Here is an 18,305-nt window from a genome sequence, read left to right on the forward strand (position 1 = left end):
ATACCTGTCCTAGTTTCCAAACACTTTCATGATTTAGCACTATACATAAAATTCACTAGACTCCTGGAGCCACATAACTAGTGGCAACAGCAAAAATAATTACTCAAAACTACAGCAAGACTTAGGCAAAACAGCCCATGCCCTCATTTAATTCATTTTCTATCATAAATGGTACTGAAGATGATTGACTTTTTTTAAAAAAAACTCAGCTACAAAATAAGGAACCCAGATTTGTGTTCTGCCCATCTAGGGAAAAAATTGATATAAACAGAAAAATCTCTCAAATAGCCATTAACAAAATATAGTTTAAAGACACACATGGATAAGATGCAACTACCTATCAATTGCCGCTTCCTAGTTACTACAGCCCCTCATATCTCTCAAGTTTGTGTGACAGCTCCAGCTTCTGAATCTACCCCGAAATTGCTGGGCTGAATCAGATTCATCATTCACAACCGAGGACTAGTTTCTTCACCTCCTCCAGAAAATTCTCAACTCACAAAGCAGGTTAATGATGTTTCTATAAAATACTCTCAATACCACTATTAGAATATATTTAATATTCTGTAGTTCTACATCACACCAGACCAAAAAAAATGCTGATTAAAAATTCAACTGATATTAGAAAATATTATAAAATAGCTATATTTTATTTTAGTATTAACTTAGAGAACCACATAATATTTAAAGAGAATACAAGAATTGGGGCTACTCCCATTTCCAACAATAATGGACAAGAAATTCAGAAGAATCTTCTAATGAAGTCAATAAAAATCCTTGGGGGGAGTAGAGGTAGGAAAGGGCACTTCCTGAAAGCATCAATGAGCTAACACAATATTAAAAGACTATAATGCCAAAATGGAAGGCACTAGGAAAACTCTTCAGCCTGACATCTGGAATTGCTTTGGCCCAGGCATGTTTACTGATTTCTAAGAGGTAGCTGGGAATCATAGGTGCTTTGATGTGGCTGAGCTGGAGTCAAAGGATGCAGGCCCTGGTGATCCATCCCAAACAAAGAACTGGGATCCTCAAAAATATCCTTACCTGAGAGTAAAGGAGAGAAGAAGTAAATCAACTCTCCCTGGACTAGAACCCAGCTTTAAGTTGTCTGATTGGCCAGAAAACTTCAACCCTGGAAATGAATCCAAAGCATTCAGCAGAAATAAGAGACAAAGCTCTCTCGAGAAAGATAAAATTATCCTAACCATCAAATCATTTCTACAACATTAACACTAAGAAGTAATAAAAATTAGGCAGCTAAATAGAAAGAAATGCATAAAGAACTACCATACACCCATAAAACAATCAATCAAAATCCTCTCAAATAATTATTAAGCACAACTACACTTACTATATTTGTGGGATAAAAGGCAAATTTTTTAAATCAAAATTTTCTTGAATACCCCCAAATTATACTATTTAAATAATAAAACGAATCTAAAAAAATAAGGTCCAGAAAAAAATTAAGAACTTAAAAAAAAAGCTAAATTTAAATTTTAATTCATTTTTTAAAAATAAAAGGAAGAAAAAAGATAAGTACAGATTATATCCAAATGAAGACAGATTTAGGGACATGGACAGTAAATCACAAGAATTACCATAGTAAAATATAGAAAGTAAGATACTGTTGATGGGCATCTGGGTTGTTTCCAATTTAGAGCTATTATAAATAAAACTTTATAAATTTTGCATACAAGTCATTTGCAACAATATAATTTCATTTCTCTTAGGCAATACCTGAAAGAAAAGTCTAGAGATAGATAAGTACTTGACTTTATAAGAAATTATCAATGAAAACTATAGAACATCAAAAGAAACTGAAGAAGACCCTAGAAGACAGAAAGACTTCTAAAGTTTTTGGATAGGTAGAATTAATGTTGTCAAAATGGCCATACTACCAAAAGTACTATACAGATTCAATGCAATTCCCATTAAAATTCCAATGCTGTTCTTCATAGAAATAGAAAAAGCAGTCACAAAATTCACTTGGAAAACTAAGAGGCCCACAATAACCAAAGCAATCCTTATCAAGAAAAGTGAAGCGGGAGGCATCACAAAACCAGATGTTACATTATAATACACAGCTATAGGAACAAAAGCAGCCTGGTACTGGAACCAAAACAGGCATGAAGACCTGGAACAGAAGACAAAGAGACAAACCCACATAAGTATAGTTGTCTCACACTAGACAAAGATGCAAAAACATGCATTGGAGAAAAGATAACCTCTTTGACAAGTAGTAATGGGAAAACTGGAAATCCATATGTAGTAGAATGAAATTTAACTGCTATATCTCACCCTGCACAAAACTCAACTCAAAATAGGTCAAAGACTTAGGCATTAGACCATAAACCCTGCACCTGCTAGAAGAAAATGCAGGCCCAACCCTTCAACATATCAGCCCAGAAACTGACTTCCTTAACAAGATTCCTAAAGCACAAGAAGTGAAATCAAAAATCAATAAATGAGATGGCATCAAATTTAAAAGCTTGGGCTGGGGATGTGGCTCAAGCGGTAGCGCGCTCGCCTGGCACGCGTGCGGCCCGGGTTCGATCCTCAGCACCACATACAAACAAAGATGTTGTGTCCGCCGAGAACTAATAAATAAATATTAAAAAATTAAAAAAAAAAAAAAAAAAAATTTAAAAGCTTCTTCACAGCAAAGGAAATAAGAGTGTAAAGAGTCTACAGAATGGGAGAAAATCTTTGCCACCACCTCCTCAGATAGGGTGTTCACATCCAGGATATACAAAGAACTTGAGAAACTTAACACCAAAATAATAAATACCCCAATCACCAAATGGGCAAAGGAACTAAACAGATGCTTTTCAAAAGAAGAAATACAAATGGTCAAGGAATATATGAAAAAAATGTTCAACATCTCTAACCATTAGAGAAACACAAATTCAAACTATACTGAGATTTCATCTGACATCAGCCAGAATGGCAATTATCAAAGGCTAGGGATGTAGCTCAGTTGGTCGAGTGCTTGCCTCACATGCAAAGGCCCTGGGTTCAATCCCCAGCACCACAGAAAAAGAATACAAGTAAGAATAAATGTTGGCAAGGATGTGGGGAAAAGCATATACTCGTACATTGTTGGAAGGACTGCAAATTGGTGGAACCATTCTGGAAAGCAGTATGGAGATTACTAAAAATAAATAAATAAATAAGAATGGAATCACCATCTGACCTAGTTATGCCACTCCTTAGTATATATCCAAAGAATTTTAAATCAGCATACTATTGTATCAAAATGGATTCTGCTGTCACATATAACTAAAAAGAACCAATAAATAAAATAAAATACTACAGGGATAGAGCCACATCAATGTTTATAGCAGCATAATTCACAATAACTAAGCTATGGAGCCAACCTAGGTGCAGTTCAACAGACGAATGGAAAAAGAAAATGTGGTATATACACACAATGCAGTATTACTCAGCCATAAAGAAGAATGACTTTATGGCATTTGCAATTGCTGGTAACTTAGATGGATCTGGAGACTACCATGCCAAGTGAAATAAACCAATCCTCAAAAACCAAAGGTCAATTGTTTTCTCTGATATGTGGATGCTAACTCACAATGGAGAGAGGAGTGGCAAGGGTAGATTAAAAAAAAAAAAAAACAAGTTCAATGGAGTAGACAAAAAGGGAATGAAGGAATGGGATGGGGGATGGGAAAAAGAAAGACAGTGGAATGAATCTGACATAACTTGCCTATGTACATATATGAATATACCACAGTAAATCTTACCATCGTATAAATACACAAGAAATTAATTTAAAAATTAACTATGGATAAACTGCACAAAGATCAGTTAAGGGAAGGGAACAGGGTGGGGGTATGAAGGAGAAGGAGAGGTACTAGGGATTCAATAGCACAAGATATACTCCAGAATTTTATAATTGTGTCAAAATGAATTCTACTGTCATACATAATTAAAAAGAACCAATAAACTTTAAAAAAAAAAGAAGAAGAAATGAACTATTACTACAGGGCAAAAAAAAAATTAAACAAATACAGATTTTTTACCTCGGAAAAACAAAAAGAAATTATCAAACCTTTTGCCAAAGTGCTTGTACATTTTACATTCGCACAGCAATATTTTAATATAAATTTAATATTTTAGAGAGGTTTTATGCTCACAGAAAATTAATGGAAAGCACACATTTACAAATGCATAGCCTCCCCTACTAGAACTAGAGTAGAATACTTGTTACAATCAATGAACCAGCACTGACCCTACAATCACCCCAAGTTCACAGTCTGCAATAGGATTCCTTCCTGGTGTTGTGTATTCAGTTTCGATAAATGTATAACACCAGGTCTCCAATGTTACAGTATCATTCAGAGTAATTTCACTGCCCTAAAAACCCCCTGTGCTTATTCCTCCCTCCCCAACCCCTAGCTACCACTGTTCTTTGCCATGATCCTAGTTTTGCCTTTGTAGCCTTTTCAAATTGGCTTCTCCCACAGCAGTTTCTGAATTCTAGTTGCTTCACATTTTCACCAATTTTTAGTACTGTCAATCTTTTTGTTTTTAGCTACTTCTAGTAGTAGTAATGACAATAACTCATTATTTTAATTTGGATTTTCTGATATTAGATATCTTTTAATAGCCACTCACATCTTTTATGTAAAATATAAACTTTAAGTCTTTATCTTTTAATTGGGTTTATTTTCCCAAAATGTTAACAATATTTTAAGTTATAATATACCTTGATATACTCAGGAATAAAGTCTTTTGTCAAAAGAAAAACTTAATAGTCTATCATGGATACAATTTATAGACATTTTTCCATCTGTGACATGACTGTTCATTTTCTTATGAATGTCGTCCTCCACCCTTTCTTTTTCATTCTTTTTGGTGGTGGGAGGAGGGGATTGAACCCAGAGGCGCTTTACTACTGAGCTACGACTCCAGTCCTTTTTTATTTTTTTAATCTATTTTTTTATTTTTTTATTTTGTGACAGGCTAGCCTCAAACTTGAGATTTTCCTGCCTCAGCCTCCTGAGTCACTGGAATCATAGGCATATGTCACTGTGCCTGGCTATCCCATAACTTTTGATTTATTGGAACAGTTGCTTCATGATGTGTTAAACAAAGGTAGCAGTCTATGTTTATGGTAGCAGATGTGCCCATAAATGCATACATATGCAGGTGCTGATATGAAAAGATAAAAACAGCAATCCTAAGACACGAAATTATAACAACTTTTATTACTTTTAATTGAAATTCTTAAAATGGTAAGGGTACAAAAATGATGGAAAAACTAATGGTCTCTATTAGGAAATTTCCAGAAAAATTATAAAAGATGGCCTAGGAATTATATCGATTATTGTTCTCTCACTTCATCATTAACAATCAAAGTAAAAGCTATATGCAAATAGGGAAAAACACTCTAACATGAGCTAGCCATAGCTGCCCATCAAAGTGTGAGTTAAATTTTTTGCTCCTGGCACAGTCACAGATTAACAAATTCAGTCTCATTAAAAAGTGTTTAGTAATTAAATGTATTTCAATACTACTTGACAGCTTTACACCTAGAAATTCTATTCCAATATAAGAAAAAGCACTCACAGAAACCTAATTTGTACCAACCATAAAAAATGAATACAATTTCAGCACCAAAAACTGCACTGAATATAAAGGGTAGTGACACTGCCCAAGACAGTATCTGTTAGTCTTGATTATTTCAAAAAAAGCTGAGAACTATAAGCCAAAAACTAGGAGATTCCACATGTTGACCTACCACTTAATATGAATAAAAGTTTAAGACATATTTATTTCTAATAAAAATGTTTATTTAATTTATATTTATTCCTAAATGAATATAAATCTTATATTTTTATCTTTCTTTTTAAAGAAGAAGATAATGAACTTTAGAAACTATTAATAATTTATTACAGGAATGCCATGATTTAAAATAGGAAAACCAGCCAGGTGTGTGGCACAGGCCTGTAATCCCAGCAACTTGGAAGACTGACACAGGAGGATCATGAGTTCAAAGCCAGCCTCAGCAAAAGCTGGTGCTATGCAACTCAGTGAAATCCTGTCTCTAAATTAAATACAAAAAATAGGGCTGTGGATGTGGCTCAATGGTCAAGTACCCCTGAGTTTAATTCCTGGTAACCCCCTCAAAAATAAAATAAAATAGGAAAACCACAATAAGATGTTGACATTTAAGCAAAGACATGAAAGAAGTAAGGGGGCAAGATTAGTCTTCCAGGTAGAGAGACCAGCACATACAAAGGCCCTGAGATAGGAACATGACTAAAATATTTAAGGAACAGCAACGAGACCAGTAGGGCTAGAACAGAATGACTAGAATATGCAAGGAGAGTAATAAGAGATGAGGTAACAAAAGAAAAAAAAGGAAGAGTTTGTAGATCCTGAAAAACTGCCAATGACTGGTAAAGTAAATTTGTTAAAATTGTTTTTAAATATTCAATAGGCAAAACCAAGAGTATATTATAAGCAAAAAAAGCCAAGTCAAGAGACAAACTGAGGGGCTGGGATGTGGCTCAAGCGGTAGCGCGCTCGCCTGGCATGCGTGCGGCCCGGGTTCGATCCTCAGCACCACATACAAAGATGTTGTGTCCGCCGATAACTAAAAAAATAAAAAATAAAAATAAAAAAAAAAAAAAAAGAGACAAACTGAGAAACAATACATTTCAGATTCATTTCACAAAGGGCTAATCTTGCTAATATAAAAAGGGTTCTAGAAACAGATACAAGAGGCTCCAATACAAAAATGAGCAAAGGATATGAACAAAAAAAAGTTAACAATCCTCATGTCTATCAAGAGGGGAATGATTAAATGCATTCTGTGTGTCCTACAACAGGATATTATACAGTTTTTAAAGAACAATGAGAAAGGATGTGGAGAAATTGTAACACTAATACGTGGATGGTGAGAACGTAAAATGGTAAAGCCACTGTGGAAAAATCTGGCAGCTATTCAAAAAATTAAACACAGTGCCAGAGGATCTAGCAATTCTATTCCTAGATATCCACTCAAAAGAATTGAAAACATATGTCCACACAAAATCTTATACAAGAATTTTATAGCAGCATTATTCATAATGGCCTAATAGTTGAAACAAACCAAATGTCTAGCAACTGATGAATGTTTAAACAAAATGTGGTACAGACATACAATGAAATACTTTTCAGCAATAGGAAAGAGTGAAGTCTCAGCAACAACATAGATAAACCCTGAACACATCATATCAATTTTTTTAAAAAGCCAGACACAAAAGGCCCAGTCTCATTTCATTAATATAGAATATCCAGACCGGAAGTAAGGTGTGGAGATAGTCACAGGGACAACTGGGGATGGATTACTAATGGTAATGGACACTTCTACCTGGGTTAATAAAAATGCTCTGGAATTAGTGGTGAAGTTTCCAAAACTCAAAAACACTGAGTTATTTCCTTTGGAAAGGTGAATTTTGGGGTATTTAAATTACATCTCAAGTTCTTATTTCTAAAACTAAAAAATAAAAGCCCTCTAAACACTGGTATGCAAACACTGCCAGAACAGATTGCTAAAAGAGCAAAGTCAAAAAAGAAAAAAAAAATGTGGCATTTTCTACCTTTATGTGAAAACAGGATGAAGAATCTATATTCAGAATTGTGTGTGTGTGTGTGTGTGTGTAAATGAGTGAAATTTTTCAAGAAAGATACATAAAAAACTAAGAACTGTAGTTAACTACAAAAGGAAAGGGAAGGGAGACAAGGATGAGAGAGAGCACACTTTTGTGAGATGAGTTTTGAATCGCGCAAATGTATCAACTAAATTAAATTACTCAAGAGCTGGAAAAAACTGCCACAAAATCTTAAAAACTGAACTTTCGCCTATTAAAATTCGATGACATATTGAAATAAGAGCAAATAAAAAACTTAATCACCCAAATCACTTTGTGGTATGCGATAGGAGTCATTGACTTAAAATTTTAAAAGTTGGAATCTATTTCTCAGTTCTCAACTCTGTTAACTTTGACAAATAACTTCTCTAGATCTTGTTTTTCTTATTTGAAAACTGAGCAAGATGATCTCTAATGTCATTTCCTACTGTAATTTACTTTAATGGTTAATAAAAGAATTCAAGGTAACATTAGATTCCTGTGAAAACAAAATTTAAAATATTAATTGGGCTATCTTAAGCGCCAAAAAATCAGAGAAATGAGCCAGAGGGCCAATACTTGAAAGAAACCAAAATTCTACCATGCTGAGTTGTGGTGGCTTTCAAAAGATGAAAAATATATTAAGCCAACAGATCTTTCTTGTTTTAGTGTCCTTGTATAATCTTCAGAACATTTTCATTACATAATCACCAAAACAAAGTCAACTTTAGAAAGCCAAAATGTTGCTCTGGCTGCCATATCATCCCAAGAACTTTCCACCATCTGGTCTGGAAATGTCCTAGAACAAACTACTGTTGGAGCAAGTTATTAATTTTGTGTGAAGAAAAAAAGACAGGCGCCATGACCTTGTACTGCTCTGCTCGGGCAGAGTGGAACACTTGGATAAAGACAAAAGCCTTCATGAAATGGGTGTTAGTGTTGGCTAAGGGCAAAATCAATGAGCACAGAGGGGAAAAAAACATGCTTTTTTGACTTACTATTGGATAAGAAACCTCAAGGTACTGTAAATGGAACATAAGTTTAAAACAAGCGACAAGTTCAAAGGATTACCAAAATTTAAAAATATTAATGCCATACCAACAAGGAAATTCTAAAAGACAAATATAAAGAGAAACTAAAAGTTAGTATCATATATTAGATGATACTTTTAAGTTAATGAATTAAAGACATGGTGACAATTCTCATTTATAAATCTTTTTTTTTTCTGGTGCCCAGGATTGAATCCAGGGTCTGTGCATGCTAGGCATGCACTCTACCACTAAGCTACAACTCCCAGCCCCTATAAAAATCTTAACAATAAAACAAAAAGTGCCTGGAGGTCAAGAGTCAAGAAATCTGGATCTAGTTTTAGAACTGACACTCATTACCTTTATCAACCACCTTATCTGTCAACTCATATGTAAAAACTAAAGGGGTAGGTCACAGGAACTCAAGTATCTATTTCATGGTTGCAGTTTCTCAAAGAACTGATACTCCATATGTAAAAACGCATTGATTGTTTAAAACAGAGCCACAAATCTTGAAACAAAGTTCAACAAAGTTTCTAAAAAATCCTTAGAAAACAAAAATTTAGATTGACAAGTTGAAAAAAATGGAAACATAACAATAATGCAAACATACTAAAATCATAATAATTACAGAATGTATGGTATGAATGTGAGTGTCCTGAGTGTAATTATGCCAACTTAAAATGTTTCATTCATAGGGCTGAGGTTATGGCTCAATGGTAAAGCACTTCCCTAGGATGGGTGAGGCCTTGTGTTCAATCCTCACCACCACATAAAAATAAATATATAAAATAAAGGTTAAATTCTTTTAAAAAAATGTTTTGTTCATGAAACAAGAATAGACAGAGAAAAAAAGCTCCTGAGGGGAGAAAATTATTGCTAAAACTTCATCAAAAATTAGAAATAGCTTTTAAATTGACATGTGTTACATAATAAGGTTTCAGTATATGACAGACCACATACACAGGGTGGTCCTATAAGATTATAATGGAACTGATAAATTCCTATCACCTACTGACTTTGCAGCTGTCATCACACAGCTCAGAGTTATGTGTTTCTGGTACTGATGCTTCAATAACCAACTATGCTTCCAGCATCATAAAAAGAATAGCACAGGGCTGGGGTTGTGGTTCAGCGGTAGAGTGCTTACCTAGCATGTGTGAGGCACTGGGTTCGATCTGCAGCACCACATAAAAACATAAATAAACAAAATAAAGGTGTTGTGTCCATCCACAACTAAAAAAGAAATTCTTTAAAAAAATAGCACATAGAACTGCATACCACACATAATATTTGATAATTAATGACTGTTACTGGTTTATGAATTGATTACACTATATTTTTTATTGTTGTTAAAGAATGTAATCCTTCTAAACTTTACTGTAAAACAGTATGCCATGTGACCAGCAGCAGCAGTCTCCTATGTTTTTCTGAGAAAATGCATACCAAAAAAAACCTAATAAGTTCCATTTTTAACTTAAACTGAAAATAATTTTTGACTAGTTTCTTTTTATTTTTAATTGACACATAACTGTATTCACATATTCATGGAATATGGTGTGACATTTAGACACACACATACAATTGCAATAACTAAATCAGGGTGATTAGCATATGCATTACTCTGAATGTTTTGGTTTTTTTTTTTTTTTTTCCATTTTTTTTTGTGTTGGGAACATTCAAAATCCTCTCTTGCAGCTATTCTGAAATGTTAACTTGAGTCACTCTACTGTACTACAGAGCATTAGGACTTAATCCTCTTATCTAGCTGTATTTTTGTATTCAATAACCAGCCCTTCTTTATTCCCCCCCTCCTCCATACCCTTCCTAGCCTATGAAAATCATTATTCTACCCTCTACTTCTATTAAAAATAACAATCTAAACATATAGCAGGGAAAATAGCAAGAGAAAGTGTGAAAGGAAGCAGAAAGAGATAATCAAGTGAATAGACATCAATAAATAATTTAATGAATCAAGAAATAGTGGTATACATTTATATCAGCACTCAAAAAATGAAATGTTAGGGTAAAAACCTAACAAAATATTTACAGGAAAAAAATTTTAAAATACAAATTTTAAAAATATATGTACTAAGAGAGAAACCGCAAAACTCTTGATGATTGGATGTCAGATCCCTGTTGATTGCAGTAATTAAAAACCCAGAAACTGAAAGTACAAATAAAATAAGATTACTATTATTAAACTATCACCTTGCTTAGCTGTTCCTTCTATGCTATATGAGTTGTTTTCTGAACTCATGCAACTCCATTTCCATATCTAAAATATTTAAAAACTGAACTACATGCCTACAAATGTCTTTTTCAAACGACAATCTCCAATCTGTTAACTCTGGTTTTACTGGAGGATATAGAGACTGGGTATTGAACCCAGGGCCTCACACATGCTAAGCCTGTGTAATAAACAAAATAAAGGTATTGTGTCCATCTGACCTATATCTCCAGCCTTAATCCCAATTTTAAAATGAGAAAACAGGCCTGATGCAATGTTGCTGCTTAGTAATAGAAGTAGAATTCAAACCTTATCTTCTGTGTTCATGGAATACATGGATATTTTTCTCTGCTACGAGATATAGCTCATACCTCTTTACATTAATCAGTTAAGCATTTATAAACAATCTAGCACCTATCTTGTAAAATCAACACTGTGTGTACTGATAAATATTTTTCAGATTTCAATAAACCAGATAATGTTTACTTGTTAAAAACAATTAACTGGAAATCCCTCCAACCAAGACACCAGGCGGCAATTTTCTTTCTTTGCTGTTGTTGGGTTTTATTTTTGTTTGGTACCAGGGATTGAATACGAGGCCACATCTCCCTTTTTTAAAAATTTTTTTTAAATTTTTTTATTTTGAGATAAGGCCTAACTAAGTTCATTACAGCCTCACTAAGTTGCTAAGGCTGGCCTTGAATTTGCGATCCTCCTGCCTCAGCCTCCCAAGCTGCTAAGATTACAGGCAAGTGCCATCAGACACAGATCAATTTTCTAACTAAAAAGCTATTGGGAATTTTTAATTATATAATACTATCTTGGTACATAAAAACTCCATAAGCTTTGATTCAATGCTTATAGTGTCTTAAATGCCTCACTCTTGCAGAAAGCTGTATGAGATGTTTACTTCAGAGCACCTAAATCAACTGCTGACTTGCTGTAGCCCATGCCCCGCCCCGCCCTGGTTGAATCCGGCTTTGGAAGAGTGTTTGAGAATCACCGCACGGGAGGGAGCAAAGCATTTTCCCAACAGGCCCTTCACTGCCAACCACGGGCCTCTGATACCTTCCCTCTCTTCCAACAACTGGAGACTTCATAAAGAACCATTTATGACTCTTCAGGTTCTTCAGCCACCTACTCACTGTTAGCAGCAAACACTTTCAATATTCAAACTTTTCACAGTATAATATCTAAAGACTATGGGCTAAATGTACATTTGAATAAATGTGCATTTTATGTAATTTTATTACATTTACGAAATCCTGCATATATAATTAATGTTATAACTAAGATTATTAATCAGTTTTAGTTTCATTCCCCCACCCCAAATTTCCAAAATGGACAGCAGAGAAATAGATCTAAAAATTATGTTGTTTATATGTAAGAAACAGAATCCTAAGCATAATTAAAACTTCAATCCTCTAACAGTCAACTCTTTGCTCCATCAAATAACAAAGCTTTCCCAGCCCTAAATTTCTACAAACCTGCTGTAATCAAATCAAAATAATAATGCTCTTATTATTCTCCAAACATATTATTCACCATGAGAGGTCCCTATCCAGCTCCTTTCTAACTCTTCAATGATTAGCCACTAATAATCACTATCACTCCAAATGCATTTATCCACTGTTCCTCTTACGGAGCTATCTTTCTGTGTATCTTTCCATCTCCAAGGTTTTTAAGAGTCACTCCTTTCTATAACCTGGGCCTCGTACAATATATATCCATCATATATTTAAAATACATTTTTAAGGATTAACTTAATTAAAAAGAAATTATTGTACTGTGAAGGGATAATCTGGGGAAACTGAAATAAAAAGCCAAAAGTCCCTTATTTCCTTAAATATTGTCAGATGTTTTGACTTCTATAAATGTCAGTAAGACACCTGTTTGTTACATAACAAAAGGTACCAAGTACAAAGGGATCTGAGCCATGACACTTGGAAGGGAATATTGCCTTAGCACAATACTGTGTTTCTGTACAAACTAAATGATGAAAAACAAGCAAACAAAATGTTTTAAGCACATTAAATAGGTTGTATCCTACTAATTTATTTATTTAATAAATATCTTTTGAGGCTCTACCACATAGAACTGAGTACCAGGAATATAGTAGAAAACAAAGCAAACACTGGCACATGAAGACTCCTGGTTTTCATGGAGCTTTGATTAAAATTTTATTTGAAAATTGCAAACAAGAGAGAGAACAGATAATATGAAAAGTAGTGCTAAGTGTTCAGACAAAGAAAGAAGCATGACAAGAGGGCAGAGAAGGATTGGGAGCTGTTTTAGGTTAGCTGAAAGAGCAATTTCTGAGAAACACACCCCGGGCAGAAGAAAGCTGAAAGGAGGTTAGGGAAAGAGTCATGGAAGTGTCTGAAGGGAGAGAGTCAAGGCAGAAGAAGAATGTTAAAGATGCTGGAGAGAATTTGGCTGGCACAGAAGGGGTGTGGACAAGGTGAGCAGCTGACACCAAACACTCCCTGCACTCAACAAGTACACAAAGTCACACTACACAGCCACTAAACGGCAGTAGTGATGGCAACTGATTACAAAATCTCATCTTCATCAATCCATAGCCCATGAAAAAACTAGGAAAGGTTTCCTCAGATTAAGCTATCACTGAAAAATCTACAAATCAAAGCCAGGATAAGAATTAATTGAGCCCCAGTTCACAGTGAGTTCACAGGTTCAGAAAGGAGACCACCACATGAATGGATCTCACAAGGAAAGGCTGCATGTCAGGCCTGGTACCAACAGAAAGGCCTACTCTGCACAGACCTCTCAGGGACCAGCACAAGAAAGGAGGAACAGGGCCTGTACTTGACGATGACATCATCACATACAGCTAACAGCATCAGCATGGCCCACACTTAGGGCAACAAAAACAGATAAAAAGACTAGGTCAGAAATCTACTTCAAGTCCTCTATTCAAAAACTTCTATTTCACAACAAAACAACATCATAAGCAGTCCCCAAAATATAAATATGGTACTGGGTCTAAATATAACCTAACTGCTTCTGGTGCTGTAGCCCCATGTAAACCCCGCCACTGAGTTGATTCTCACGGGTCTCCCTTGGCCCTTTCAGTGACACTGTGCAAACCAACACTGTTCAAATTCTAAACTCGGGGCATGACTCTGGCCTATATATTACACTCCATGTTAATGCCCTGAGGAAAACACCTCTCTCTTACTTTATTTCTTTCCAATTCCCTTGAGATCACAGAAACAGTCTAAAAATCAAAGGCATGGTTTTTCTCTTGGAATACTCATTTAAATTCTAGTGGTATCAACTCCAATACACTGAAAAAATATTAAGGGACAAGTAAGTCTACATATAACAATCTTTATTTTAATTATATAAATGCTGAGAGATATGGAGTTAAAGAAGGATTCCTCAGAGATTTGCAACTTTAATTTGACTTTAAAGATTTATACCTTATAGAATTAATATTTTAACAAGTAATCCAAAGTGTCTGAAAAGCAGTGGCTGCTAACAACTTAAAAGTCAATCTCCTCTTCAAATGAACCCTGCAAAGTTCATTGCAATGAACTTCTAGGGGTTCATCTAACCTACAGTACTACAGTTGATCCTATTCTCTTAGTAATAAAGTAACATGTATAAATATATGTGTATGTGTGTGTGTGTGTGTGTGTGTATGTATGTCCTTTGGTAATCATTTTTCTTTCAATTTTAATAAAATGACTTAACAGAGTCTCATGAGAAACATTTAAGCTAAGTTTTGACTTACTCTCTGAGTACTAAAATTAGATTTCTCACTATTCACCTGCTAATTCAGCACAAACATGTCAAGGTTAACATGAAAGCTTCATGGCAAGCTTGATGATGTTTAGATGTGACACCATTCCCAGCTTTCATATATTGATATTCCCCTTAAATCATAGGCAGATCTATAATACTGCACTATAGTTATAGTTTAAAGAGTAGCTTGGTTTCACATGGAAACTGTAACCAAGACAAACCTTCTCATAGGATGGAGTTCCAAGACCATTAAATCATAAAAAATTGTTTCAGCAGCTGGTTAAAGCTGAGTGTACATAACACAGGACATCTGGTTGTCTGTGCATTTTCAGTTCATTTAAAAAGTATAAACACATTAAAACACTGAAATGTTTGATAGATTGCAACACCGTTTGCTCTTCAAGAGTGTCTAAGTGGCTATTCACCCACTGTGTTCACACAGCTTATTTCCTACCTAAAGATATTTACAGTTTTCATCCCCCTTAACTTCACCAAAACATTTTATTAATAAAGGCAAAACAACAAAAAAGAATGTAACTATCCAGTAAATATATTAAATCATTGCTATTTGGTAATGAAAAAAAAAATGTTACTAGAGGTGTAAAACTAAATCAGAAGCATCTGAAGCACTCTACATGCTATGATAAGGAAACAGCAGACAATATTTGGGTTCCGCTGCCCTATCAGTGACAGAAATCCAGTCACAATAACATAGACAAACAAGGGTCTACTGTTATCACACTAGAAGTCTGGGATGAGGGAGGGGGACCCTAGTTGACGACTTTGCTTCAGCAGCTCAATAACATCCAAGCAGAATATTCTGTTAAATACTTGGTTCAGGGTGTCAAAATGGCCAGACAACTCAAAAGACCTTGTCCACATTCTTTGACAACAAAAGGGTTGTCAAGAACAAAAAGATACCCCTCCTTCTTAAGTGTTTTACCCAAAAGTGTTATTGGAGGATTTCTCCAGGACTCAACTTCCCCCCTAGCTTCAAAGAAGGCTGGTCACAGAAATCTCTGAAAAGAGGCCAGAAATAAAATCAGGCCAGGATTTAGAATGGCTAACTAGCTGTGTCTATGACATACAAATTTGCTTTTCTCTCAAACTCATTTCCATAGATCTATAAAATCTCTTATTACAGAGATTAATCTAATTCTGTGCCTAACGCTTAATATTGCCAAAAGATTTGATTATTTTCCCTTAATATAAAATTATTATTTTGATGATAGATAATCAAAGTATAAGTACTATTAGGCAAGAGAGATAAAGGAATTCCATGGATGTATAATCCTTAAAAGACACACATAAAAATACTACACCTGGACCTACAAACTCTTTAACATTATCTATTATCATCTTCAATACACAAAGGAGATAAAACAAATCCTGGCTTAGCCAGAACTTACAAGAGTGGAATATCAGTGATTAACTGCATCAAACAGCAGAGCAATTCTTCCAAAAGATCTTCTGAGTCAGAACCTGGCAAGACACAAAAAAAGTTTTTAACAAAGTATATAACAGAATGGATTTGTTTAGAGGTTTTCAGTCCTAATGAAAGAAAGAATAATTATCATTATATACATTCACACACTAATTCTGACCTCTGAATAAAATACAAATCATAAGCAAGTTAGCATCTATGATTATTAATTAATAATAGTTACTAATAATTCATCAGCTATTAATATAGCTTTTAAAGCTGGAAAGTATCTTAAAGGTCCTGTAGGCCAGTAGTTATGCAATTTCTTATTCTGCACTACATTTCTTTTAATGAAATCATATATTAAGGTAAAATACTGTTTGAAGCAAGGGGAGAGTACATGTACCCCATCCTGCCATAAATATCTGACCTTATCTTTGCTCTTCTTGATAAGCCCCAAGGCATCTTTTCCGAACCCTTAGGGTTCCACAGATCAGACTGAATCCCACCAAGAAGCTAATCAAGTCTTTACAGACAAAATGACAAATGAAATGGCTTTCCCAAGTCACAGAATAAATAAGTAACAAAGGTAAGATACAAATTACCATTCCAATAGAACTGCCTTCTATCCCAGACTGCTACTGCTAGGTGACTTTCAAATTTGCAAAGCCAATCAATATCCTACGTGACTTCTGGTTTTGGACATGTTATTCTTTCCTGAGTTCCTGTAACATTTTATTTCCAACCCACTTCTCTTTCTATTTCTTCCCAGTGTCTGCTTCCTCAGACTACCTGCCCTGAGTGCTCCCGCTGGCTGTCTTCTCATTCCCAACATCTCTCACCAATCACTACCCATGTACAAGCGACTCCTATAGTTTTCCTCTTGGCCTCATGTCTGACTGTCATGTTTCTATCCAATTGCCTACTAGCCATCTCCACCTAAAAATCAAACTTACCTCTCCTAACATTTCTTCTTTATTCTCCTTTTTGGCAACTGCATCAGTAGCCAAGGTCTAAACCCAGACTACACTCTCTTACTCATCCTTCTGTAACTCATTCAGTCTGTCACTAAAACAGACTGAATTTGGGAGCACCCTACTGAATTAAGAGGAACTTTCTCAAGTGGGAGTAAGAGCTGAAGAGTTGAACCCCCAAACCAGAAATGGGCCTCTGCCCAGGCCTTTGCAGCACAGCTAACTCAATCTGCATCAGTATTTCCTGTCGTTTTTCCCATTGTGCTTCCTCTTCAGGTCTTCTAAATCTACATAAGTCTATCACTTGGCTTTTGTTTCTATAAATTGTTATGCCTCTGTAAGGCTGGCAGGAGAAATAAGAGAAGCAATTTAGTTGTTTCTCCCTAGTTTGATTAAACTGCATTAAGTTCATTTTTCCCCCTTTCATTTTTTGCCTAGTTCTTATTAGGGCGGGTGGTAAAATCCAGCCAACCAGGACTCAGGCAGGGTCCCTGGGCTGGGTTGATGGTAACCTAACCACCCAGTCTCTGGGTCCTGTCAATTACCTAGTCCACCTCTCTGCCTCTTTCCTTCAGTCCCTCTGTTATGACTCTGTTCATTAGTTCATCATCTCAGTTCAGTTAAACAAGTTTATTAAATTAAAACTCACTCCTGAACATTTCTAACCCTTCGCAGTTCTAATAATTGTACCTCAATTTCAATCCTCTTCAATCTAAACTCCAGATGATAACCAGAGGGAGCTAACTGAATTCCATCCTTTCACCTCCTAGCTTAGATCTTTTCATTACTTTAAGTTGATGACTATATATCAGGAAAAAATTCTGAGATCTAAAGTAAGCATGCCAGTCCTTTCAAGTTATAGACCTGCACCCACTTCTACCTTCTCTCCCTCCATTATCCCTTTCACAGTGTATATTCCAAGCTATCTGCTATATGCCATTTTATACTTTCACAACATTCCCATTTCTTGGAATACTCTCCAACAATAAAAACATGATTTTTTCCTTCTCTTTCTTCCTTGTACTGGGGGTTGAAAACAGAGGCACTTTACCACTAAGCTACATTCCTAGTCCTTTTTTTTTGAGATAGGGTCTCAAAAAATTGCGGAGGCTGGCCTCAAACATGAGATCCTCCTGTCTTGGCCTCCCAAATCACTAGGATTACAGGTGTATGTCATGGCACCGAACTAATGATTGTTTCTTTTCTTTCTTTCTTTTTTTTTTTGTACTGGGGATTGAACCACTGAGC

At 35.2% G+C, this 18,305-nt stretch overlaps 1 protein-coding gene across 11 annotated transcripts in view; it reads right to left on the minus strand.

Annotated features, from left to right (window-relative positions):
- Positions 1–18,305, minus strand: part of Dym (dymeclin) — a 357,093-nt gene that overhangs the window by 253,890 nt on the left and 84,898 nt on the right. For all 11 annotated transcript variants that reach the window (XM_058573871.1, XM_046428286.2, XM_058573870.1 and 8 more), the window contains one exon: positions 16,070–16,142. In XM_058573871.1, the coding sequence (XP_058429854.1) occupies positions 16,070–16,142 (73 nt within the window). The remainder of the gene's footprint in view (positions 1–16,069; positions 16,143–18,305) is intronic.

This window comes from Marmota monax, unplaced genomic scaffold (genome assembly GCF_021218885.2).
Source record: "Marmota monax isolate L192 unplaced genomic scaffold, Marmota_monax_Labrador192_F-V1.1 WCK01_AAM20220418_F8-fsc00031, whole genome shotgun sequence".
NCBI classification, from domain to species: domain Eukaryota; kingdom Metazoa; phylum Chordata; class Mammalia; order Rodentia; family Sciuridae; genus Marmota; species Marmota monax.